The 26,921-nt window shown below is 39.9% G+C and overlaps 1 protein-coding gene across 17 annotated transcripts in view; it reads right to left on the minus strand.

Moving 5' to 3' along the window:
- Positions 1-365: 365 nt before the first annotated feature.
- The window catches only part of FGD4 (FYVE, RhoGEF and PH domain containing 4), a 247,236-nt gene continuing 220,680 nt past the window's right edge, over positions 366-26,921 (minus strand). For 13 of the 17 annotated variants that reach the window (XM_009425618.5, XM_063785787.1, XM_063785785.1 and 10 more), the window contains 7 exons: positions 26,638-26,810; positions 22,049-22,079; positions 21,431-21,523; positions 20,718-20,843; positions 12,742-12,882; positions 7,625-7,765; positions 4,485-6,143 (listed from right to left, as the gene is read on the minus strand). In XM_009425618.5, coding sequence (XP_009423893.2) covers positions 5,886-6,143; positions 7,625-7,765; positions 12,742-12,882; positions 20,718-20,843; positions 21,431-21,523; positions 22,049-22,079; positions 26,638-26,810 — 963 coding nt within the window. In that variant the 3' untranslated portion in view covers positions 4,485-5,885. Of the gene's footprint in view, positions 1,827-4,484; positions 6,144-7,624; positions 7,766-12,741; positions 12,883-20,717; positions 20,844-21,430; positions 21,524-22,048; positions 22,080-26,637; positions 26,811-26,921 lie in introns of those variants that run through there. The other 4 variants (XM_063785778.1, XM_063785781.1, XM_063785779.1 and 1 more) reach the window with 2 other exon arrangements.

A 26,921-nucleotide genomic window follows, 5' to 3' on the forward strand; every position in this document is an offset into this window, starting at 1 on the left:
GTGGTCCTGGAACCAGTCTCCCATGGACACTGTGGGCCGACTGGATAAGCCTCTAGAATGTAGGCAAACACCACAAACTATGGAGCAAAACAATCGTTTCCTTGGGTACGGAGCGGCACTGTTTTGTCGGTTGTTGGAGATCTAGACTTGGAGTTATAACAAAGAGAAGCCACTGTTTCTATACTTGGAGAACCTTGAGTCTGTCATAAGCTTTATTCTTGAAAGACTTACACTTTTTTTTTTTTTTTTTGGCAGAGGGTAGGTTGGAGGTAGGAGTATCAGTACCTTACTGGAGTAACTTTCCTAAGCAGAACTGAAATCACTGTGAACTGAACATGAGCTGAAATAACATGTAAAGCTTTGGAATTAATTTAAGGATGTGTTTATTTACAAGATACAAATGTTTAATATTTAATAGGAATTAAAGTGCTTAATTTTACAATGTTTCCAATTATCTGCTTTTATGACCAAATATACATATATTACACAATATATACATTATCTGCAAGTATTTTACATTCACATAGCTAGAAAAGAAAAATTACTTGTGTATACTTTCACACTTGAGTCAACTGTAAAATTCCAAAAACATACATTCTCAAACTTATCAGTCAAGAATTCAAAAGAAAAATCCAGATACGCTTATTTTATTTTTTGAGTCGAAGTCTTGCTCTGTCACCCAGGCTGGAGTGCAGTGGTGCAATCTCGGCTCACTGCAACCTCTGTCTCCCGGGTTCAAGCAATTCTCCTGCCTCAACCTCCCGAGTAGCTGGGATTACAGGCATGTGCCACCACACCTGGCTAAAGTTTGTAGAGACAGGGTTTTGCCATGTTGGCCAGGCTGGTCTCGAACTCCTCGGCCTCCCAAAGTGCTGGGATTACAGGCATGGGCCACCGTACCTGGCCCAGATACACTTATTTTGTTTTATTTTTATTTAGTAGAGACAGGGTTTCACCATGTTGGCCAGGCTGGTCTCAAACTCCTGACCTGAAGTGATCTGCCCACCTCGGCCTCCCAAGGGCTGGGATTACAGGCATGAGCCACTATGCCCGGCCTATGCTTATTTTAAAATGTCAATTGTCACTCACAAAATGAAATGCTAGTTTGGTTAAAAAAAAAAAAGTCTTATATACAGACAGACATGACTGTTTTGCTAATGAAGAGAACCCCCCACAAGTGATACATTCCAATATCCATATACTGTGTAATATATAATGTGATTCTCTTATAGTGGTCCCCACAGACTAGTTTCTTCCCAAACCTATATTTCACTATGTATTTGGTATTTATTTATTAAAGTATGATATGAGATTTCTTGATTTACGTTTTCCACTAAAACTACCACAATGGATTTTAGGAAAAGGGGTTGACCATCATGTAACTCCCGGTGACCCCAACAAGTTAAAACTATCTTGTAGAAGCCATGTGCTATTTCATGTCAAAACACAGGAAAAGATACTGCATTCTGCCAAATGCTCAGTCCAGAAAGTAGAAGACCATGATTGACTTCAGATTTTTTTTTTTTGCCTCAGTAAACAGTACAGAAAATGATCTGAGAATGAAATTATTTTTTAAAAGCCCAAAGGAGAAAAAGAATAACAAGATATCATAATCTAGCATTTACAGGCCAAGGTCAAAAACCTGGGTGCAATGGATCCCATCAGCATGTAATTACATAGATTTATATTTATATCCCTTCTGCAGTTAAAATATTTCATCTTATCTTAAAACACATTGCTGTGGTCTGGAGACCAGCAGTCTCTCCCCCACATCTCTCTTCATTCTTGCTTGTTTCAGTTTCTTATCTTATTCCTCTCTGCCCTTTCTGTAAAGAAAGCAAAGTTATCTTCTCATGACTACGTGATTAAGGGGTATATATAAGGATGAATTATACATAAAGATCCATGTAAATAACTTATGTTAAAATATTTAAGTTAAACAATTTCGATAGAAAAAGTTCATTTCTATGGAAAGACAGAATTGCAAATCAACAGTGTTTTTACATATATACATACATGTATAAATTCACAGAAAGGGTTTTTTAAGTTGACCTAGTGGTCTTTATGTATCATAGTCATTTTCTAAAGCTGAGAATCTATAGTAGATAATAGTATGAAAATAACAAGAAGTTTGATTCTAATAAAATTGGTAAGAATGAAGAAGCAACATGATCCACTACAGATGTCAATACAGTCTGAAGAATAGGAACTGGTTGGCCACAGTTCATATACTAATACATTCTTGGAGAATACAAAATTTAAGAATGAAAACATTAAGACATTCTTGACTTTTGAGTTAATTTTAGCTTATAAATATCATGTGCTTAATCTTAGACCCACTAACACAAATATCATATGATATAGGAAATCTTCATTAATCTATTCTGCATTATAGCAAAGATACCTATAAAACCCAAGACGCTTGTTCCCTAGAAGTTTACTTGCTCCGGTTGGTGCTTGCTACTCAGGTTGTATCTAGTCCAGAAAGATCATCAGAAATTTATCACAGACAATATGCTCAGATTAAGAACTTAAGGCTTTGAATATAACCAGAAAACAAATAAAAGCAACCACCCTGTTTCCAAAAAGTAAGGACAAGGAAAAGTAAAACGGAATTGTGAACTCAAAAGTATTTTTGATAAAAGTTTTTAGAAGGCATCAAAGAATCTTTAACAACCCTGCAGTACCACAAACTTTATCGTTTTCTTTATATATTTATAACTAGAACAAGTGTTCTTAAAAAAAAAATCCAAACGTGTGCGTATATATATATGGGGAAAGGGTACATTTAAAAGGTTAGTTTCTGTAAAAAGTTTAATAATTTTTTTAAAAATTGGGGTAAGTTAAGTCACCTAGTGAAGATAAGTACACAAACCTGATGTCAAATTAAACTTCATGGAAAACAAAATGTGCTTTTTCTATCCATTTTCTTTGTTAAAGTAAAAATGTTCTTGATAGTTATTTAAAATCCAAGGAATGATGCCCCTTCCCATTTCCCTTCCTTATACTCTGCAATTTGAATTACCGTATCACATCTAGAAAGTTAATAATTATCTATATTCTTGTGGGAAGGGGCCTTCATATTAAATTTTCAGTATAAAACCATACCCTAAAGAGTTTTATTGCTTGCATACATGATGACACTGTGATGCCATTATTACAAAAGTGGCTGGTGTTTTTTATTGAGCCCCACTTAAAACCAAGATAAAAGTCTGCACTATATTTCATACTTAACACGCCAAATGGTAGGCTTTCAGCAAAAGCAAAATTTAAGCTTAAAATATTGAAATGTTTTATAATGAATAGAAATTTTGTCAAGGAAGTACTTTTTAAAGTTTGGAGGAAGGGCACTTTAAAGAAAAGATGACTTGGAAAGCACCAAATGAGTGAAAATAAAGAATTAAGACCCACAGGGAACGTTGGTTTTAATGGGAAAGCAACCAATGATATTTTTAGGTTGTCATGACTGCTCAAGTATGTTGGAAGGGAAAAGGCATTGATTATTCTTATCATCAATCACACTTTGAGGTCTCTTGGTTGAATTGTTTAATAAATGGCTAAGGGTATTACTTTACCTTTCATTGAGTAAAAACATCAGTGATTCTTTAATAAGAGAGAAGCAGGTAAGGCTGTTTCACTGCTTCTCTTTGTGTTTAGCTGAAGAATGTGGGGTGGAAAGTGAATATGGTGACCGGATAACCAGAAATTCTCTTCTAGTATTAATGCTTCTCATTTAAAAAATTAAAGATAATGACTGTTAAGAGCATGATAATAAACATTATCTTTACATGAGTATTCTTTCAATGATCTAAGTTAAATAACATTGATATTTATTGAGCCAAAACTTAAGTGTGTCCATGTTACTTCTGTTTTGGTAGGGAAAGTGTAGTCTTCTTGCTTTTAAAAATAGTTTTCAAAAATAATCTGACTCATAAATCTTCCCATTGGCCCATACATTACCATTGTTCTAGTCACACTTACAGAAGTCCTCTTGCCCAGTTAATAATTCTGTATTTCCATTGCTTCTCTTTTCTTGAGATTAAGAAAACCAAAGCATCATCTATAGCTACAGTTTAATTTTCCAAAAAACCACTCTGAGTATACATCACACACATACCCCGTTGGCCATTAAAAAAGAGAAGCAATGTAAATTTTCTTCTAGTCTTTCCCTGATTTAATAGGGCCTAAGAAGCTACTTTTATCTCTTTTTGGCTCCATGTATTTGGTTTAATGTTAATGATCATGGCTGATAATCCTTTTATGGAGGAAGGGAACCTAATTATGTCAGCAATAATTGGTTCACTTGCTCCTTTGGGGTGGAAAAAATAAGATATTTCTTAAAGTAACAAGGCCTGAATAAATGTGTGGCAGTCTCAAATTCTATTCTATATCTAAGGTGTAATCCTTACATACTAAAGATAGTGGGATCATTCTTGTAGATTTCTAGCAGACTGGTACATTAAAAAGTGACAATGTTTGGGGTATGACAGTATAAAAAAAGGTTTAATTTGAGAAAAAGGATTAAGTTAAATAGTAAACTTAGTGTGAGATTTTAATCACAAGTACAAAAGAGTGAAGAGCAGCCTTTATGACAAGGAATCATGTGACCAGCCCCCACCCCAAACATAGGTTATCACATGTGGATTTTGTTTCATTCCGACAAAGGAAAAGGCCCATACAGTTATCTTAAGTGTTCATTATATAGAGACCTTATTTAACCATGCTCGATTATCTTACGGAAAAGAAAAACATTACGATAAATGTGCTTTCCACATATCCTAGTTCTGTAAAAGGTCAGGTGTCTCATAAAGTTTGGGTTTTGGTGAAAATTTTTGTACATGCTGATGTTAACTACTGCAATAATTATAGGATTGTAAACGGTAAAATAACCTGTATGACTTTGACTGTCCCAGTGACCAAAATGCACTTTAATCTTAGAATAATCAAGACTGAAGCATTAACTGAACCCTCATCTTGTATTAATAGCACCTTCTAAGAGAGGCACTGTTTTAAATAGGCACAGAAACAAAAAATGGTACTTTAAAAGTACTGTTGGAATTCACAAATATATCCCATGCCACATAAATTACCGCTTATTATAAAAATATCAATACCCTCAAATGCCAATCAGCAAAACATAAATCACCAAAACATTTCTTCAGTTTAGAACATTGCTCAATTCCACGATAAACCATGCTTTATATTTAAAAAATAAATTAGAGATGAATGTGAACCTAAAAGCATGTATAATATATATATTTAATACTATATATACATAATTGCTATATACTTAAGACATTCTTAGGAGTATTTCTACAAAAACAAGTTATCTTTTCTTCATAAATCGGAAATCTGAACACCAACAATTTGTCCTTTTTCTTTTGTTTTAAAAGAACAGACATCATTTATGCAGCTAGAGATTTATAAACTAAATTAAATAAGTTAATACAATAGCCTCAACTGTCCCTGTATTTTTCACCATGGATCTATTTTGGCAACATGGAGGTATATCTTTCAAACTGTTCCAGGTCCTACATGTGAAAGAGAAGAAGACATGAAAGGATTTCTTAAATGGAAGTGCTCATTCTAACCTGACGGTGACAGAATCAATTGATACACCATTTCTTCAAGACAAAAAAGCACATATTCAAGGAATAGCTCAAAAAATGCTCCAGTTTTCACATTATTTCAAAACTTTATCGGTAGAATGACTCTGCACACTAATTTCACTAAGAGTACATAAACATAGGAAAATAGTCCTCAAAAGATGCATTTATGAGCCTATATTTTTCAACATAAAGTGCTAGCAGATGTGTAAGAAGAGCTGGGAATGTCTTGAGCTGTAAGTCCTGAGACCTCCACACCGTGGCTGGTCCTGGAGGAGTTCAGCATTCTGATTTTTTCTTAGGTTCAGGATGATCATCCAAGGTGGCTGGATGCTCATTTGGACCACCTGGTGTCTCACCTGTGACAGCTAAAAGGATGACTTTCAGCCACTTCTGCTTCAGTTCCTCACTGTCTGCAGCAAAGCTGTGCACGGACTTAGACTGGGTCAGTTTGAAACTGTGTGGCAGGTCTGCACTCCTTGGCATTTCATCCACCACATAGCCCAGAAGTGGAATGGTGGCCTGGGCTCTGACGTCCTAAAGAAAAGACATCAGACATTAAAAGCAGGTGATGTATTCGCTTGTTAAGTGTGTCCCTTGCTCCTACTAAACCTCTCTTCCTACCACTGTCCCAAACAGACTTAAACGGTGAGTTCTCCATGGGCACAGAGGGCAATCCCATTGCTTAGTACAGAGCCTGTACATGAGGCCACTGATAATGTTAGCTGAATGAATGAGAGCTGACACCTAAATCAGCTAGGACTCAGAGACACTACACCCTCCTCTCTGTGAAAAGAGCCTTTCAACTCTTCATTCAGTGAAAAGGGGTAGAAAAATCGCCATCATACTGTATTAAACCAGCAAACAGTAATGATAATCTCATTACTAAAGGCAGTTTTATCTGGTGATTCACTTATTCCATCAACTTATTTATGGACATAGAAAGCTTATAGGAAAAGCAATAAAGGAGAGTAAACTATATAGCCTGTCATTTTCAGTCTATTTTCAAAATAAAATAATTTTACCAGCCCTTAATTTATAGACTGAAATACAACAGGTATATGTAAAATTTTTATGTTTCAGAGTAAATGCATAACTGGTTTAAGTGTTGTACATTTGATTCTTCAAGCACAACACAATCATAGGACCTGGTGCTGCTCTTGTTAAAAGCTAAACCTGCATATCATTGTTCCCATAGATTTATCTCAGATCCATATACGTGGGGTTCTCAAAAAAATTGTTACTGAATGATAATGCAAGACTGATTTTAAGTTCCCCTTCCTCTCAAACTCCTTTTTCAGATATCTATCCATTGAGCAAAAAGAAAAAATAAAATAAAAAACAAAATTGGCTGGGCGCAGTGGCTCACGCCTGTATTACCAGCACTTTGGGAGGCCGAGGTGGGCGGATCACCTGAGGTCAGGAGTTCAAGACCAGCCTGATCAACATGGTGAAACCCTGTCTCTACTAAAAATATAAAAATTAGCCAGGTGTGGTGGTGGGTACATGTAATCCCAGCTACTCGGGAGGCTGAGGCAGATGAATCACTTGAACCTAGGAGGTGGAGGTTGCAGTGAGCCAAGATTGCACCATTGCACTATAGCCTGGGTGACATGAGCAAAACTCTGTCACAAAGAAAACAACAACACAACAAACAAACAAACAAAAAAACAAAATTAAAAAGTCTTTTCTTAATGTTTCCTATCATTAAAAAGGCTTGTTTTTCCCGTTTGCTTCCCCTTCTCCTCATGCTCATTCCTAATTCAACTCATCTTTTCTCAAACCCATTGAATGAGACAAGAAAGGGGACAGATGATCCACAGACTGAAGAAAATATAGGCTATAAAATGAATCAATCAGCTTAAACAACAAACTTGAACTTTACTCATTATTTTTCAATTTTAATGAAACAGTGAAACTGCCTGAACTCTTGTTCTACAGATTTTGAGTCCGCTGTCCACTCGCTTCCCCTTGCCCCCAAGGGCATCTGTCCCTTCAGACAGATGTGGTTTAGATACCTGGGGGGCACCATACATGTACAGCACAAGAGGGTCTTGCTTGGGGATCACACACCAAGCTTTCTGCCAAGGTTTTGACTTCTCCATATACTGAAGAAAGCTGCACACCACACTGTTTCCAGATACTTCTGCTGATTCAATCTAGAAAAATATAATGGAAAGACAGAATGAACACACAACAAATCAGATAGAGAAATATTCACAAAGTACAATGTGTTTATACAAAATGTTTCCCTGGACTGTCCAAAAAAGATTCATTTGCAATTATTGTTTAAACATTTTAACATGGAAAATATTTAAGCCAATTTTAGCTCTTTACATAACTAGACCTTGAATTTAAAGAGTTAAGTGTTTATTGATTGCTTACTATGTAGGCACTTTCCTTAGCTCAATACATGTCTTATTTCATTTAATCCTCACACCAACACTGAGAAGGTAGTATTTTCATTTTTTCTGAGGCTCAGAGTTTAAATAGCTTTCCCAAGATCACACATTGGCATGCTGGGATTTGAACCCAGAGAGTCTGAATCCAGAGTCTGAACTTCGATCCTCTGCCTCAGCCTCTCAAGTAGCCGGGAGAGAATTTTTAAACTTTTTGTAGAAACAGGGTCTCACTACATTGCCCACACTGGTCTTGAACTCCTGGCCTCAAGCAATCCTCCCACCTTGGCCTCCCAAAGTGCTGGGATTACAGGGGTGAGTCACCGTGCCCAGAACAGAGCCTGAACTTTTAACGACAATGCTATACCTACTTCAATTAAGAAAGAATATAATAGCAAAAAGGCAAATAGTAACCAGCAATCTTTGAGTACACCTAATTAAAGATTTTTTCAGTGCAATCAATTTTTGTAGAGTGATATGGTTAGGCCTTGTGTCCCCACCCAAATCTCATCTTCAATTGTAATCCCCACGATCCCCATGTGTCGAGGGAGAGACCTGATAGGAGGTAACTGGATCACGGGGGCAGTGTCCCCCATGCTGTTCTTGTGATCGTGAGTTCTCATGAGATCTGATGGTTTTGTAAGTGTCTGACAGTTCTTCCTTCATACACTTGCTCACTCTCGCTTGCCACCATGTAAGATGTGCCTCTTCCCCTTCTGCCATGATTGTACGTTTTCTGAGGCCTCCCCAGCCATGCGGAACTGTGAGTCAATTAAGCCTTATTTATTTATTTATTTATTTATTTATTTATTTATTTATTTATTCATAGAGATGGAGTCTCGCTCTGTCACCCAGGCTGGAGTGCAATGGCGCGATCTCACCTCACTGCAAGCTCCACCTCCCAGGTTCTCACCATTCTCCTGCCTCAGCCTCCTGAGTAACTGGGACTACAGGCACTCACCACCACGCTTGGCTAATTTTTTGTACTTTTAGTAGAGATGGGGTTTAACTGTGTTAGCCAGGATGGTCTCGATCTCCTGACCTCGTGATCTGCCTGCCTTGGCCTCCCAAAGTGCTGGGATTACAGGCGTGAGCCACCGTGCCCGGCCAAGCCTCCTTTATTTATAAATAACCCAGTCTTGGGTATGTCTTTATAGCAGTGTGAGTACAGACTAATACATAGAGCCATTTAATTTTTCTATTTTGCCTCCTAATATAAAAATTGTTGGCTAAAAGGCTGGGTGTGGTGGCTCACACGTGTAATCCCAGCACTTTGGGAGGCAGAGGCAGGTAGATCACTTGAGGCCAGGAGTTTGAGACAAGCCTGGCCAACACAGTGAAACCCTGCCTCTACTAAAAAAAAAAAAAAAAAAAAGAAGAAAAAAATTAGCCAGGTGTGGTGGCACATGCTTGTAATCCCAGCTACTCAGGAGGCTGAGACATAAGAATTGCTTGGACCGGGGAGGCAAAGATTGCAGTGAGCTGAGATCGCACCACTGCACTCCAGCCTGGGTGACAGAGCGAGACTCTGTCTAAAAAAAAAAAAAAAAAAGAAAAAAAATACTGAAAAAAGGAACAAAACCATTTAACTAAATGGTAGTTTTTATTATATGCCTTATGGAAACTAACTGGTTTGCTTCTATTTTCTGTCTCCAAAACCCTTCAGGTAGTGCTACTCAGTGTTATCCATGTTGGTCTCCAGGTCTGCAAATGGTTTTGTTACCAGTTTCTGGTAAGCACACAAAGTAGGAGTAAGTATTAAACTTTTATAACAATTTGAATTTGTGATGATAACCAAGTGCATTATAGTGTATTTTACAAAAACACTGATCTGTGATAGTTCAGGAAAAAAAAAACTGATGCTTCAGCATAGACAATCTTTTTTTTTTTGAGACAGAGTTTAGCTCTTGTTGCCCAGGCTGGAGTGCAATGGTTCAATCTTGGCTCACTGACACCTCCGCCGCCCAGGTTCAAGCGATTCTCCTGCCTCAGCCTCCCAAGTAGCTGGGATTACAGGCACACGCCACCAGGCCCGGATAATTTTTGTATTTTTAGTAGAATGGGGTTTCACCATGTTGGTCAGGCTGGTCTCGAACTCCTGTCCTCGGGTGATCCACCCACCTCAGCCTTGGTGCTAGGATTATAGGCGTGAGCCACACCGCACCTGGCCACAGACAATTTTTAAAGCAGCACTGGTTAGCAGACGATAACTCACAAGCCAAATCCAGCCTACCAGTTGTTTTTGTATGGCCCATGAGCCAGGGAGTTTTTTTACGCGACCACTTACAATTAATTTGATGATAGGGAACGCTAACTTCAGATTCCAATTAAGTGAAAGGTTATCCTCCCCCAAAGAATTCCATTCTTATTAGTAGATCCTTATTATTATTATTATTATTATTATTATTATTATTAGAGACAGAGTCTCGCCCTGTCACCCAGGCTGGAGTACAATGGCACGATCTCAGCTCACTGCAACCTCCATCTCCCAGGTTCAAGTGATTCTCCTGCCTCAGCCTCCCGAGTAGCTGGGATTACAGGCGCACACCACTACGTGGGCTAATTTTTGTACTTTTAGTAAAGACGGGGTTTCACCATGTTGACCAGTCTGGTCTCGAACTCCTGACCTTGTGATCCGCCCGCCTCAGCCTCCCAAAGTGCTGGGATTACAGGCATGAGCCACTGCGCCCAGCTGATCCATATTATTAAAAAGCCTAAATAAATATAATTTTAATTTTGTAAAAAAAAATTGTGGAAATTTATTTTCTCTCTTTTTACAAATATGTATGTAATATCCTTGGTTTGGCCTCTTGGTCTGCAAAGACTAAAATATTTTCTCTCTGACTCTTTACAGGAAAATGTGTTGATCACTGTTCTAGGGCATATAACATACTAGTTGGTACAAAACCAGTCTCGAATATGCATTTAAGTTAATGTGTGCATGTACATACTTGTCTCCTATGTATGGACTTCATACTATATATTTATTTCATTATATGAGTTGACCTAATAAGTAATTCATTAATTTTTCCTCAGTATAAGGTTCTCTAAAATACTAGCTAGGGATTTTTCAGAGATACGGCCTGAAGCTGACCCTAAAACCAAGTTCCCCGACTCATTATATTGTGCCAGTCTCATCAGTTGTCGCTATTAAGTCTTGAGGCTCTGTTCCTGCTGTCCAATGAAGCATGTCTTTCCATCCTTACTGCCTGAGAAAGCCCCAATTTGGTAGGCCATACGAGTAACATCTATACCCTGGAAGAATGATTTTAGTGTGTGGGGCTACACTTAGCCTCAAATGGACCTTGAAGTTTGTAACCCTTTATCAATGAACAGAAGTGACCTTTGTACACTTGTAAGTGTACAGGTATACTTGTACGCTTACACAATGTAAATGCTCAAAAAATACTTACTGATTCTTTAGAGATTCTTTTTTTTTGAGACAGAGTCTAGCTCTGTCACCAGGCTGGAGTGCAGTGGCGCAATCTTGGCTCACTGCAATCTCTGCCTCCCGGGTTCAAGCGATTCTCCTGCCTCAGCCTCCCAAGTAGCTGGGACTACAGGTGTGTGTCACCACACCCAGCTAATTTTTGTATTTTTAGCAGAGATGGGGTTTCACCATTTGGCCAGGATGGTCTTGATCTCTTGACCTCGTGATCCAACTGCCTCGACTTCCCAAAGTGCTGGGATTACAGGCATGAGCCACTGCACCCAGCCTCTTTAGAGATTCTTAATAAACCAAGTATGTCTATGATTTTAGATACATAGCATTTTGATCCTGAGCCTATTCTTCTATAGACTTTCCAGGCTACCTTGAACCTACTGCCACAAAGGCCTTATTATATAACCTGTCCCTTATATTGTTAATATCTCTAGATGTAAAACTCATTTCAGATAAGCTGCGTTATAGTTCTCAGGCTTGGGGTGGGGGGGTCTGAATTTTTTCCAGAACATTAGTCAAATTAACTTCGGAGACATTTCAATAATATTTAATGTAGTTATCAGATTACCATCACTGGCAATTAAATGACTATAGTAAACTAGATATTTTACTATAAAAAGTTGGAAGAGTCTGTCAGGTAATAGCACTTTTATCTAAAGTGGTTTGTAAAGCCAATATGACGAAATTGAGAGTAAAAGCTTTCCTTTATAGAAAACATACTACAATAATTTGGGTATAAGAAGAGATGCCAATTAATACTGAAATATTTGGCTATAGCTACTGCCACGAAATCAATGTATTTCATTCTTAAATGCATGTTGATTTAAACAGCAGCCCCCCTTTTCTATGCAACCAAGCAGAATCCCAAAAGTCAGCAAAATAGAACAAAAGCATAAATCTTGCTCATTATACAAATTGTTAAACACTCAAAGAAATAACAAAGATATATTATTTGTATTCCTCATAGCTAAGAGGATTTTATTTCTTCTGTAAAAATCTAGGCTGGGGTGCGTTGGCTCATGCCTGTAATCCCAGCACTTTGGGAGGCCGAGGTGGGCAGATCACCTGAGGTCAGGAGTTTGAGACCAGCTGGCCAACATGGGGAAACCCCATCCCTACTAAAAATACAAAAATTAGCCAGGCATGGTGGCATGGGCCTGTAATTCAAGCAACTTGGGAGGCTGAGGTTGCAGTGAGCTGAGATCGCGCCACTGCACTTCAGCCTGGGTGACAGAGCGAGAGTCCGTTGGGAAAAAAAAAATCTAAAAGATATCCAATATTTAATATTTCTTACCTCTAAAATTCCTTTTCTTTTCTTTTCTTCACTGTCTGTGAATCCACTTATGATTTGATAACAGTCTTTACAAACTTTGCTCAATTTACCACCATCATATTCAAGTTGAGCTTTGTAGTCGGAGCATTTCCAACAAACCACCTTAAATTTAAAAGAAAAATGAACAGTAATCATATTTAAAGGATATGATTTAAGCAGTAATCAGTTATAGGTAATAATAAATGAGAAAATGTTAAGCATAGAAGGCAGATTTTTGTTAGAAAAGGAACATCCCTATAAACACTAGAAGTACATATCAAGGTGTTTCAACCCTGTTTGTGACCAGCTCTGCTCACTCATCCTTTTCCTGGCCTCTAAAGGTAGAAGACCTTCAAAGACTTTGACTCTTCATACTTCTGGATGTTCGTCAACATCCTTTCCAAACTGCTCACGAACTTCCCTGGTCTCTCTTAGCCCATCCCACCCCTCCTCCCAACCCGGTCCCCTCTCACAGTCCTCTCTATTGCAGGAAATGGGGCAGTCATACAACCGGTCCTATGTCAGACACATAGGAGTCATCCCCAGAACCTCTTTCGATCTTACCCAAAGATTTTCCATTTTACAAAGTCCCGCTGATTTTACTTCCTAAATATTTCTTAAATCTATTTTTCCACAACTTCCTTATAAGCACCCAAGTCCATGGCGTTTTAGTTTGGCTTCTTTTCTAGGCTTGTGACTGGTCCTTGCAGCATTCTTACTGGTTTACAGGCCTCCACTCTTAAACCTCCTCCAAGCTGTATCTTCCAAACAGTGAAGTGACACCCTCTTAAAAATGCTAATCTGACTGGGTGTGGTGGCTCACACCTATAATCTCAGCACTTTGGGAGGCCGAGAAGGGCAGATGCCTGAGTCCAGGAGTTCCAGACCAGCCTAGATGGAGTGCTAGTGCACTCCAGCCTGGGTGACAAAGCAAGACCCTGTCTCAAAAAATAAATAAATAAATAAATAAATAAATAAATAAATAAATAAAAATAAAAATAAAGCTACTCTGATTTATTCCTCCTCTATTTAAAATCTTTCAGACTTTCCTTGGCTCTTGGCTAAAGAACCAACTCTTAATCATGGCCTACAAAGTCCTGCATAATTTGCCCTCTTTCTGGACTCTGTCTTCAGTGACACTGGCTTCTTATAGTTCCCAAAGGCCATGCTCCCTGCCTCTCTCCTCTCTCCTTCACTGAGTTAACTTAACGCTCACCCTTCAGATGTTGGCTCAAACTCCAGTTCCTCAAGGGGGACTCCTCCAAACCCCAGGACACAGCATGTCTCCTGTCAGTGTTCTCTGTGTTTTCTTTCATAGCACTGATTACAGCTTTTAATTTTATTCCTGTATTATTATTTGATTGTTTATCTCCCTTATAGGGCTGTAAGCTCCAGGAGAGACTGTCTTTGAATGAATGAATATGATGCAAACGTGTATTACTTCTTAGTGATAACTTTTCTGTATTATAGAATAATTGTTTAAAATCTTCTAGTTTAACACATTATCTTCTTGCTTATAGAAGTGTATTTCCCCCTCAATTTATAGTAGATAAATTATATTAAAGAAAATATATTAGTCAAATTTTTGGTGTAGATTTATAGCATTTAAAATTCATGATAAAAATGGTCTACTGTTTGCTCATAATTACAATGAAATTACTCTGGGATTTAGAATTAGACATACCTGTAACCGCAAACTCATTACCATCCATTTTGTTTATTTTCAAATCATAGCACAGTATTTTGACAATGCACATGCAAACACATTTTTTCTTTGCTTACTGAAGGCAAGTATGCCAATATCAAAAATCATTTCAATCAAACTCAGTGACAGATTTTTAAAAGTCTTACCCTGATAAAAAAGCTGTTTGGGCCAGACATGGTGGCTCATGCTTGTAATCACAGCACTTTGGGAGGCCAAAGCAGGCAGAGGCAGGAGAATGGCGTGAACCCGGGAGGCGGAGCTTGCAGTGAGCCGAGATCGCGCCACTGCACTCCAGCCTGGGCGACAGAGCGAGACTCCGTCTCAAAAAAAAAAAAAAAAAAAAAAAAAAAAAAAAATTAGCCGGGCATGGCGAAGCCCGCCTGTAGTCCCAGCTACCTGGAAGGCTGAGGCAGAAGAATTGCTTGAACCCAGCAGGCGGAGGTTGCAGTGAGCCAAGATCGCGCCAGTGCACTCCAGCCCGGGTGACAGAGCGAGACTCCGCCTCAAAAAAAAAAAAAAAAAAAAGCTGTTTGCTCTCAATTTAATTTTAATCACAAAAGTACTGTAGTGAGTCAAAAATAAGTCTGAGGAAAATAGGAAGAATAAGCTAAAACAACTATCAATATGAATTGTTGCACTTAAGCACACAAATAATATATTCACTCATGACACTGGGAACACCTACTGTTCTCTGTGTCTCCCATTCCTTTTAGGAGAAAGGCTATGATCTTTAACTTGGTTTACAAGGCCCTCCAAAAACTGCCACTGCCTCTCTCCAGCTTCATTCCATAGTTTGTTCCTCACTTTCCATATGAAACTCAGCTCAATGGCTGACCAAATCATGATCAAACTATGTTTATATGTAGCATCAATACATTTAAATATTAGCAATATAGTTATTAACTTACAATCAGAAACATATTTTTGGATAAGGAACTTGAAACTGCATAAACAACAGGGGAATTTATAAAGTATCAAAGAAACACAAAAACCAGAAAAATTATGTTTTTATAGAAGTTTATATAATTTTTTTAAATTTTTTTGAGATGGGGTCAAGACCTGGGGTCTGTCACCCAGGCTGGAGTGCAGTGGTGTGATCTCGGCTCACTGCAGCCTTGACCTCCTGAGCTCAAGCCGTCCTCCCACCTCAGCCTCCTGAGTAGCTGGGACTACAGGTGTGTGCCACCACACCAGGCTAATTTTTTTTTTTTTTTTTTTTTTTTGACATAGTCTCACTCTGTTGCCAGGCTGGAGTGCAGTGGCGCGATCTCGGCTCACTGCAATCTCCACCTCCTAGGTTCAAGCCATTCTCCTGCCTCAGCCTCCCGAGTAGCTGGGATTACACGCACATGCCACCACACCCAGCTAATTTTTGTATTTTTAGTAGAGACGGGGTTTCACCATGTTGGGCAGGATGGTCTTGATCTCCTGACCTTGTGATCCACCTGCCTCGGCCTCCTAAAGTGCTGGGATTACAGGCATGAGCCACTGCACCCAGCCAATTTTTATATTTTTGGTAGAGACAGAGTTTCACCATGTTGCCCAGGCTTGTCTCAAATTCCTGGCCTCAAGCAATCCTCCTGCCTCAACCTCCCTCCGAAAGTGCTGGGATTATAGGTGTGAGCTACCATGCCCAGCTGAAGTTTATATAGCATTAAGATATAGAAAGACTATGTAAACAGTCTTAACGAAATACATAACCAGGATTAAATATGTTTTTGACTCTTGCTGCTGTCAGTATGACAGTCTAGGTAGATACTCTGAGAAGAATTTTGCTATAATACAACTGGATCCTGGACAAAATACAGCAAATAATTGTAATGCTTTGCTTCTTTACGTTAAAGTAAGAGAATTTTCCAAGGCCCCCAAACCCAATGAACAAACAAAATAACACACACACAGTAAGCTGAAATTGTAATGGTGAATGAATAGAGCAAACAAAGCTTGGGATGGACAGTGCTGGGATTAGGAGACAGCCCATGGGGCCTGGAGGACACGGGAGAGCTGACCTGAGACTCGGTCATTACGCCAAAACTTATGAAAGGAAGATAATGAACTATCAACCAAATACGAGCTCACAATGAGAAGAGACCAATTACAGCAGAAAGCAAGCCTCCAGGAACTAGAATTTAGTAGAAACAACAGATTTGGAATCTTCGAAATGTCTTCAGCTACTGACATTATTAGATACAAATTTGAAAATTACATAAGAAATGTTTGAAAACATAAAGTGGCAAACAACAAACACTATCAAAAATGATCAGGCAGATTTGGAAGGAAAAACTTTTGGAAATAATTAAAAATTAAAAATGAATAAAACAGCAGATTTGCTACAACTGAACAGTAAATGAACAAAATGGGAGATAGAGATAAATAAAATGCTATAGAGAGAGACACAGAGATAAAAACAGGAGAGACATGGAAGATGGAATGAGGTGATGTTATATATATCTGAATTGAATCCCACAGGGAGACAGTAAGAAAAAAGAAAAACAAATAACAGAAATAACATATCATAACTTTTCTAAGAGTCCATTTCTGAATTATATAATGGAGAAAATAGAACCTTCCTCACAGGGTAATTGAGAAACTATAAGCAACAGTATACACAACACACTTCAAACAATGCCTGGCACTGGTACATCATAAATGGTAACTGCTGTTATTTTTATTTCTGCTCCTCTCCCCTTCATTTCAACTTGCTTCATTTTTCTATTTCTTATGTCAATTAACAGCACACTACCATTTACTCAGTCACCCAAATCTTAACATTAAAGTCATTCCTGACTACTTACTCCCTGTCTTCCTCAACTCTTTCTTCATTGAACCAATTCCCTTTAAGGTGTGATCAAATCTAAGCATCTTACCATGGCATCTCTGGCTCTCAATGACCTGATTCCTACCTACACCATTCCAGCCTCAGTTTTCTGCCAGTCCTGTCTTGCAGTGCTTACTCCAATACCAAGCAGCTTGTGTCCACCAATATATAACATGTGTATCTTCAGGGTGAAGCATGATTCTTTAGATACTCAGGAAGCACCATTCTTTAGGCTGCCATGCCACCAAGGAAACATTTGGGATCACAGCAATAGGTCTGGGTGCCTACCCTTATCTCAAACACCAGTATAATTCACTCCATGTCATGCCCCACTTTCCTGTTTATCTCAGATCCCAGGAAAAGGCCCAGCTCTCTGGTTATTTTCTCAGCCTCATCCCCAAACATATTGCTCTGTACATAATTTTTTTCTTAGACGGTCTTGCTCTGTCGCCCAGGCTGGAGTGCAATGGCGCAATCTCGGCTCATCACAACCTCCGCCTCCCCGGTTCAAGTGATTCTCTGGCCTCAGCTGGAATTACAGGCATGCACCACCATGCCCGGCTAATTTTGTATTTTTAGTAGAGACGGGATTTCTCCATGTTGGTCAGGCTGGTCTTGAACTGCCGACCTCAGGAGATCGACCCGTCTCAGCCTCCCAAAGTGCTGGGATTACAGGTGTGAGCCACTGCGCCTGGCCTCTGTACATAATTTAATCTAGTTCAGTCGCCATCTCCCACTTTCCCCTCCATGCCCTTCCACTGGGACCTTTGGACCTTTCACTCTAGAATCAAACTCTTCCATATCCTCAGGCTCTTTTCTCTAGTGGAGGCTTTTTTTTTTTCCCACTTCACCTTCTGTCACCTCTGAGACCTCAGGGCTGCGAATTGAGGCTTGTATTCCCTGACTCTTTTCTTGCCTTCAAAAACCCCTGGCAGCTCTGAGGCCCATCATCATCTGGCTCTACCCATCTCCCCTACTGAGTTAGCATCTCCTTATCATCTGCCCCACACCCATTCACTCAGGAATTTCTCACTAATGGATCATAGTTCTCTGCTCTACCACAATGTCTGTGGACTTCAACATTCACATGACAAGCCCAACTCTACCGCCTTATGTCTCTGCTGCCAGCGCTGTGCAGTCTACCTTAGCTGTCCAATCTCATGGTCACCCCCGGGACTGTGTCACCATCAGAGGGTGAACCATATCTGGCATGCCAGGTTCACATATCCCATTTTTTTCACCAACATCTCTCTTATTTCTAATTCATTGCCCCCAAGAGGTCCGCTACCATACATCTCTGAACTTACCGAAATTCTTCTGTCCACTGACCCCGCCACTTTCTCATTAACCATCAGCCTGTTTCCTAGCTTTCCTGCTCTTTTTATCCAATTGAGACTTCTCTTATTCATTATTAACTCTCTGATGTAAATACTTCCCTTCTCTTCTAGTGTTTTTCTCATTATACTACTCTGGATAAACCGTGCTATCTGCCTTCGCTGGCCTGAGTTGCTATATCTTGTTAGAGAAAAATCATTGCCATTAAGCTGACTAGTGTCCCTTTAAATTTATAACTGTAAATTTCTAACAGGTGCCCAAGTCCACCTTTGTTTCTCTACTAGGCTCACTTTTCTCTGCCCAGAGAAAATCTTCACACTTAGTCCTCTTTCTTGAATCTCCCCATCTCCTCCTCCTTCCCCTTAACTTTCAACTGATGACTCTACTTCATTCTTCAGTGAACATACAGATATTGCATCAAAATGGGGCCAGGTGCAGTGGCTCACGCCTGTAATCCCAGCACTTTGGGAGGCCGAGGTAGGCAGGTCACAAAGTCAGGAGTTCGAGACCAGCCTGGCCAACATGGTGAAACCCCGTCTGTACTAAAGATACAAAAAACTAGCCAGACGTGGTGGTGCATGCCCGTAATCCCAGCTACTTGGGAGGCTGAGGCAGGAGAATCACTTGAACCCGGGAGGTGGAGGTTGCAGTGAGCCAAGATCACAACATTGCACTCCAGCCTGGGCGATAGGGTGAGACTCTGTCTCAAAAAAAAAGAAAAAAAAATGTATTTAGCCGGACGTGGTGGCTCACGCCTGTAACCCAGCACTTTGGGAGGCCGAGGCAGGCGGATCACCTGAGGTCGGGAGTTCAAGACCCCCCTGACCAACATGGAGAAACCCCATCCCTACTAAAAATACAGAAATCAGACAGGTGTGGTGGCACACGCCTGTAATTCTAGCTGCTAGGCAGGCTGAGGCAGGAGAATCGCTTGAACCCGGGAGGCGGAGGTTGCGGTGAACCGAGATCGCATCATTGCACTCCAGCCTGGGCAACAAGAGCAAAACTCCGTCTCAAAAACAAAAAACAAAACAAAAAAAACACAAATAAATAGATATTGCACCTAAACTCCCTCATTTCTCACCACCAGAACAACAAAAACGCCAACTTACCCACATTTATACCCATCTTTTTCTTTTTCCTCTCTGATATAATGGAGGAAGCTTTCCTCTCCCCATCAAAGCCAGAACATCTACTTGTACTGTGGATTCCATCTATTCTTGTTTCTCATAGATATCCCTTGGCCATTATTTATCTAACGTTCCTCCTCTTACTCATCATGCTCCAGCCTCATGACCTTTGGCAGTCTCATGAATAGACCAAGTTCCTTCTTACCTCAGGGTCTTTGCATATAGACTTTCACTGTCTGAAGTTTTTCCCTGTCTCTATTGATTATTAGCTTTCTCAACCCCCCCCCCCTTTTTTTTTTTTTTCTGAGATGTAGTTTCACTCTTGCTGCCCGGGCTGGAGTGCAATGGTGCGATCTCAGCTCACTGCAACCTCCGCCTTCTGGGTTCAAGTGATTCTCCTGCCTCAGCCTCCCAAGTAGCTGGGATTACAGGCATGCGCCGCCACGCCTGGCTAATTTTGTGTTTTTAGTAAAGACGGGATTTCACCATGTTGGTCAGGCTGGTCTCAAACTCCTGACCTCAGGTGATCTGCCTGCCTCGGCCTCCCAAAGTGCTGGGATTATAGGCGTAAGCCACTGCGCCCAGCCCCTTTCTCAATCTTTTAAGCATCAACTTAAATACCAACCCCTCAGATAGGTCTCTTTTTCTAACCAAAATTGGTTCCAAATCTTCCTCTGTTACTAATACTGTCCATTTTTAACTTCTCAATTGCTTTTTTATTTCATCTATAGTAATTTGAAATTCTTATTTGTCTGTCTTCTCCATTACAATGTAAGCTCTGTAAAGCCAGGGAACATTTTGTCTAACGTTTTTTCTCCAGGGCTCAGCACAGTCCTCTGCACGTAATTGGCACCAAAATAAATTTATTACATGATTTGTTGAAAGTCATTTTTTTGTGTGTCCCTAGTTGATGACTTTACATCACTTATATAGTTACTAGCAACCTTAATGATCAAGAAATCTCACTTACATATCCACATGCTCGACAATGATGCCTCCTTCGTGTCAGTGCATTGAAAGGTTCTTTACATTTCATACACATTGTCACTTCATTATCTCGGATCCATCTTGGGGCTCTTTTCCCTAGCTCAGCAGTCTAAAAGGGGAAGAAAGATTCAATTTTAATAGAAAAAAACTATAATTCCCTTTTATTATTATTTTTTGAAAGAACTTTAACTACATTGCTCAAACCATGTTCTGAACTATAATCCCAGCACTTTGGGAAGCTGAGGCGGGCGGATCACCTGAAGTCAGTAGTTCAAGACCAGTCTGGCCAACATGGTGAAACCCTCTCTCTACTAAAAATACAAAAATTAGCTGGGCATGGTGGCATGCACGTATAATCCCAGCTACTCGGGAGGCTAAGGCAGGAAAATCGCTTGAACCCGGGAGGCGGAGTTTGCAGTGAGCCAAGACTGTGTCACTGCACTCCAGCTTGGGTGACAGAGCAAGACTCTGTTTAAAAAAAAAAAAAAAAAAAAAGAATAAGAAAAATTCAAAGAAGTTCAAGTAGAATGAAAAGCCACTCACTATTGTGTTCATCTAAGAAAGAATGAGATTCTGTCTAACCAGCCAGTTCTGACATTGTAAAGGGAAAAGGTTGGAGAACAAAATGATTAGACAGATCTTCTACACCTGCAAAGATATGAAAGAGGTTGAAGTTAAGAATGTAATTCAACTCACAGAAACCTCTGAGTGAATGTCATTATCCTTTGCAATTGCATTTCTGAAGGTTTCATGCCTTTGATGAAAAGCATCGATGGTTTCTTGAAGGGCCTAAAGTATAAGTAAAATTCAAAGCACACATTAAAGTTTCTCATATAAACCAATGAATATACTTTATCAAACAAATATCTATATAGGAATCACTTTGAAAATTAAGTGAACCTGTTCTGATTACTATATATTAAAACACACACAACAATATATGCACATGTGCATACACAGAGATGTTACTAAAAAACAAAAGTGAAAATAAGCTGGGCGTGGTGGCTCACACCTGTAATCCCAGCACTTTGGGAGACCGAGGCAGGCAGATCGCTTGAGCTCAGGAGTTCGAGATCAGCCTGGGCAGCATGGCAAAACCTTGTCTCTACGAAATACAAAAAAAAAATTAACCAGACATGGTGGTGCACGCCTATAGTCCCAGCTACTCGAGAGGCTGAGACGCAAGGCTTGCTTGAGCCCAGACAGAGGTTGCAGTGAGACATGATCACACCACTGCACTCCAGACTGGGTGAGAGTGAGACTCTGCCTCAAAAAAAAAAAAAAGAAAGAAAAGGAAACAGAAATGAGGCTTACCTTGATCCATTCTTCTTTGTCTTGCGCAGAACTAAAATAAAACAAAATTAAAGTGAATGTAAATAACATTAATGATTCACATGGTGAATAAAACTATGCTTTCCTGTTGTTCCAACTTTCTGGAAAATTCAGGGATGTTATGGAAGGAATTATAATAAAAATTAATCTCTGGCAATTAAACAAATAAAATTCTTCTTAAGTAGAGGTTCAGACTATCCACTGACTTTGGTACACATAAAATTTGATGGGGTTAGTTAGGTTTAGCTTCCATTTATATACTGTTTAATAACCATCATTCAGTTAGATATATCAGGTAACTGTATCTATAGCATTACACTGAATATACAACAGCTAATCTTCCAGTTTTCTAAAACACATGAAGGCTACTAAAGGCTACTATTCACAGCCCATCTTAGAAGAGATAATAATTATCTTTGAGAATCTAAAATATCTCCCTAAAGCCTTAGGGAGCTATTTAACATTTCCTTTGATAAACAATTTATTTTCCAGTTCTTAGAAGGCTTTAGGCAATACCAAACCTAACCCCATTTTAGATAAAGAAAAGCATATAAAAATTTTAAATGCCTGTAGGAAGGAGGTTTTACAGATTAATAGACCCCAGTGTTTAGTAATTATCCTTAGAAAACAAATTTCTTTGACTGTAGTCAGGTTTCCTTTTTCCTATAAGGCAAACTTTATTTCCTCTTTCTTGCAGGTAGGTTACGTTGCTGGCTTCTGTCACATACCACATTTGAAAAATCCTCTTTAGTGGACTCTGAACTGGGTAAGAGCTCCAAATTGAAAAATTCTGAAGAGGATCAGAGTGTGCTCTGTCTGTTTGTATGTGCTTGGTAGAGGGGCTAAGTTGAGTTCCAGCCTGAAGGTCACCTGCCTGATTCCCACAGGTATGAAACATGCATGAGACTGGCTGAAGGATTGTTGGTGTGTCACGATCTATCTTTCCAGCAAATTGATTATTGAACACCATGATGTGCCAGGAATGCTGCTGGAATCTGTGTCTGCCAAGTGGAAGCTTCTGCTTATTGTTCACCTGGGGGCTTCAATCTTGCTTCTCAAAATAAAAAATTTTTTTTAAATTAAAAAACTCTCCTTATTGCTCTGCCTTGCCACCACATTTCTGTTGCCCTGGAAGCACAGTTATCTGCTAGCTGCTTTTAACTTTTCAAATGCAGAGAAACCCAACAAGTCTTTATAGCTTTTTGTTTTAGTTTTTAGTTATGGTAGATTTTTTTCCCCTTTATATTTTTATTTCCACTTAGCAATAGACAACCATAATAGTATTCTGTATATAAAACAGAATACTTTTTATCTTTTTGAAAGTAGAAGAAGAAGCACAAATGTACTTCAGTCTTGAGGCTGACTCATACTTTAGCAAGAAAAGTGGGATCCTTTTTTCCCAGTTAGCTTCAGAATCAAAAATATAAAAAATCTTTCAATATCTCCAAATATATACCCAATTTTTGATTCCACATAATTCCTATGGCACTCTGACTTTCTTGGAACTTCAGTTTGTCCCATTCTTAAAAGAGCATGATAGGCTGGGTGCAGTGGCTTAGGCCTGTAATCCCAGCACTTTGGGAGGCCGAGGTGGGTGGATCACCTGAGGTCAGGAGTTTGAGACCAGCCTGGCCAACATGGTGAAACCCCGTCTCTATTAAAAATAAAAAATTAGCTGGGTGTGGCAGCATGTGCCCATAATCCCAGCTACTCTGGGAAGCTGAGGCAGGAGAATTGCTTGAACCTGGGAGGAGGAGGTTGCAGTGAGCCAAGATCGTGCTATTGCACTCCAGCCTGGGTAACAAGAGCAAAACTCTGCCTCAAAAAAGAGCATGATAGATCATACCGAAAGTAATCACTTAATTCAGATCTTCAATATCACCATATAAGCATAAATATAACTAGAGCAATAAGATTAGGTAAATAAGAAATTTTAGACAGAATAACCATATTTCCAACAAGAATTGGAAGGTATCCAGTACCGTGTTGGATATGTTATAAAGTGATGATTGCCTGTACTTAAGAAAATTCCTCACCAATTAGCCCCATCTTGATGAGAAAATAGCCCAACTGGCTAAAGGAGGACTGAAAGTATCCATTCAGGCAAACTAAGAAACCTGAGAAATATCTACCCTGTAGTTAGACACGTGTCTTGGGTTTGCAGATGGAAGTGTGCTGAAGTTTCAGAGTTAGCAATGCCTTCATTCTTTCTGCAATGAAAACTATGATGATCAGAACTACCGATGAGGCTGGACGCAGTGGCTCATGCCTGTAATCCCAGCACTTTGGAAGGCCAAGGCGGGTGGATCACCTGAGGTCAGTTCAAGACTAGCCTGGCCAAAATGGCGAAACCCCATCTATACTAAAAATACAAAAGTTAGTCGGGCTTGGTGGCAGGCACCTATAGTCCCACCTACTCGGGAGGCTGAGGCACAAAAATCGCTTGAACCCAGGGTATGGAGGTTGCAGTGGGCCAAGATCATGCCATTGCACTCCAGCCTGGGCAACAGAGTGAGACTCTGTCTCCACAAAAAAAAAAAAAAAAAAAAAAAAAAAAAGTGTTCCCTGTTGCCAGGGCCAGTAGCTCAGTAAATCAACCACTGAGTGAGGACTCAGTCAAGAGCCTTCAGCAGAGCATCATATATTCTGCCCTTGGGTTTGAGGGGCTAGGGCCCAAACCCACCATGAGGTAGGGAAACAATGACACTCAAAGGCAAGTTTCAAATGCTACCTGCTCCCTAAGGAAAAGGAAGTTCAGTTTATATTCTCTGTGGAAAAGCAAATAACTGGCTGTTTCTTCAAACTTTCCCAGCCTGCCCACATTCCAAAACTGTAAATTCACCAATTCTTGGACTCCCTGGGCACAGATTCCTGTTAAAATGATTTCTCTTTTTAAAATCTGAAATTTCAGCTTTTAGGCAGTTACTAAGTATGAATATCCAGGGTAAATTCACCTGAGCAGCCAGAAACATAAGCTAATGATGGAAAGGAGCAGAAAAACATTCTGAGTCTCCGTGGATTCTGGGATATTGACACCACTACAGCTAGGATTGGTTCTTCACCCTCTGCTCTGTGACCTCCTGAAGCATCCAAATTTTTACCAGGCCATGCATTAGAACAATAAATGGATGACTTATTATTATTCTTTTTTGAGACAGAGTCTCGCTCTGTTGCCCAGGCTGGAGTGCAGTAACAGGATCATGCCTGGCTAATTTTTGTAGTTTTAGCAAAGACGGGGGTTTTGCCATGTTGGCCAGGCTGGTCTAGAACTCCTAATCTCAAGTGATCCTCCTACCTCAGCCTCCCAAAGTGTTGGGATTACAGGTGTGAGCCACCAAGCCCAGCTTGGATGACTGTTTTCTAAAGCAGGTATTTCAAAACCTGACAGCACTCTGTATTCCAGGGGTTCATGCATGAGGTAGCTATGATCAACTGCAGTCGTTCTCATGGATTTTTATTCTTTAAAAATGGTTATGGGCCGGGTGTGGTGGCTCATGCCTGTAATCCCAGCACTTTGAGAGGCTGAGGCGGGCAGATCACCTGAGGTCAGGAGTTCGAGACCAGCCTGGTCAACATGGTGAAACCCTGTCTCTATTAAAAATACAAAAATTAGCTCGGGAGGCTGAGGTAGGAGAATGGCGTGAACCCGGGAGGCGGAGCTTGCAGTGAGCCGAGATCAGGGCACTGCACTCCAGCCTGGGAGACAGAGCGAGACTCCGTCTCAAAAAAAAAAAAAAAAAAAAAAAAAAATTAGCCAGGTGTGGTGGCAGGCACCTGTAATCCCAGCTACTCAGGAGGCTGAGCCAGGAGAATAGCTTGAACCTGGGAGGCAGAGGCTGCAGTGAGCCGAGATTGCACCATTGCCCTCCAGTCTGGCCAATGAGAGCGAAACTCCATCTCAAAAAAAAAAAAAAAAAAAAAGAAAGAAAGAAAGAAAAAAAATGGTTATGGCTAGGGGAATGTTAGCCAGAACTCCAAACCTTTCTCTACCAATCAATAAATAAAAATATAAGAAGAGCCATACCTTCTAGAAGTCCTGGTTGCCAGAGGCCACCTGAGCCCCTAATGGCTCCCTTCATGTATCCTGCAACTATGGTGGCGGTAGTTTTACCCTTACCACCTTGCCTCTTATGAACATTTCTTTTCATCTGAGTGCCCCTAAGGCCCTAAAATATCTGAAAGACTCAGAGATTAGCATGGAATAATAAGCATCAATAAACATTTGTGGACCAAAAGGAGGAGTGAACAAGGATTAGGAGAGAACCTTTTACTGTAAGTCAAGACTTGATGGCAATAATTTCATCCTCTGAGTACCCTGTATTTCTGAAGAGTTAATCAATTTACTGAATGCTTATTGTCTACAAACCACTGTCCTAGGCACTATGGAGGAATCAAGAGAGGGGAGACATGACTCCTGCTTTTCAAGAACCTACAGCTCTGCATTTACATCCAACCAGAGTTCCAGAGATCTGCAGCATTCACTTGAGAAAAACCCTCAGAGCCATTCTATTCTAATGATTCATTCTGTTGCCTGATTTTGGAAAGCAGTGTGATAGAAATGGTTCCCTTACCTGGCCTGCAGTTCCAGAGTTCTCTCTTTCCCAGACACCTGGAAAGTATGTGGATATTCTTCATTTTGAGTCTCTACAATTTTCATTCCATCAATGCCAACCCTGGTTCGAACTGTGAATTTAGAGCCTACCAAGCTGAATTTGGGCACACAGTACAGCAACATGTTGTTGAACTGCAAGGAAGGAGAACATATATCAGTAAAGAAAAGAAATAGGGGAAACTGATCAGGTTTTTTTTTTTGAGACAGAGTCTCACTCTGTCGCCCAGGCTGGAGTGTAATAGT

Source organism: Pan troglodytes, chromosome 10 (assembly GCF_028858775.2).
Source record: "Pan troglodytes isolate AG18354 chromosome 10, NHGRI_mPanTro3-v2.0_pri, whole genome shotgun sequence".
Classification (NCBI taxonomy): Eukaryota; Metazoa; Chordata; class Mammalia; order Primates; family Hominidae; genus Pan; species Pan troglodytes.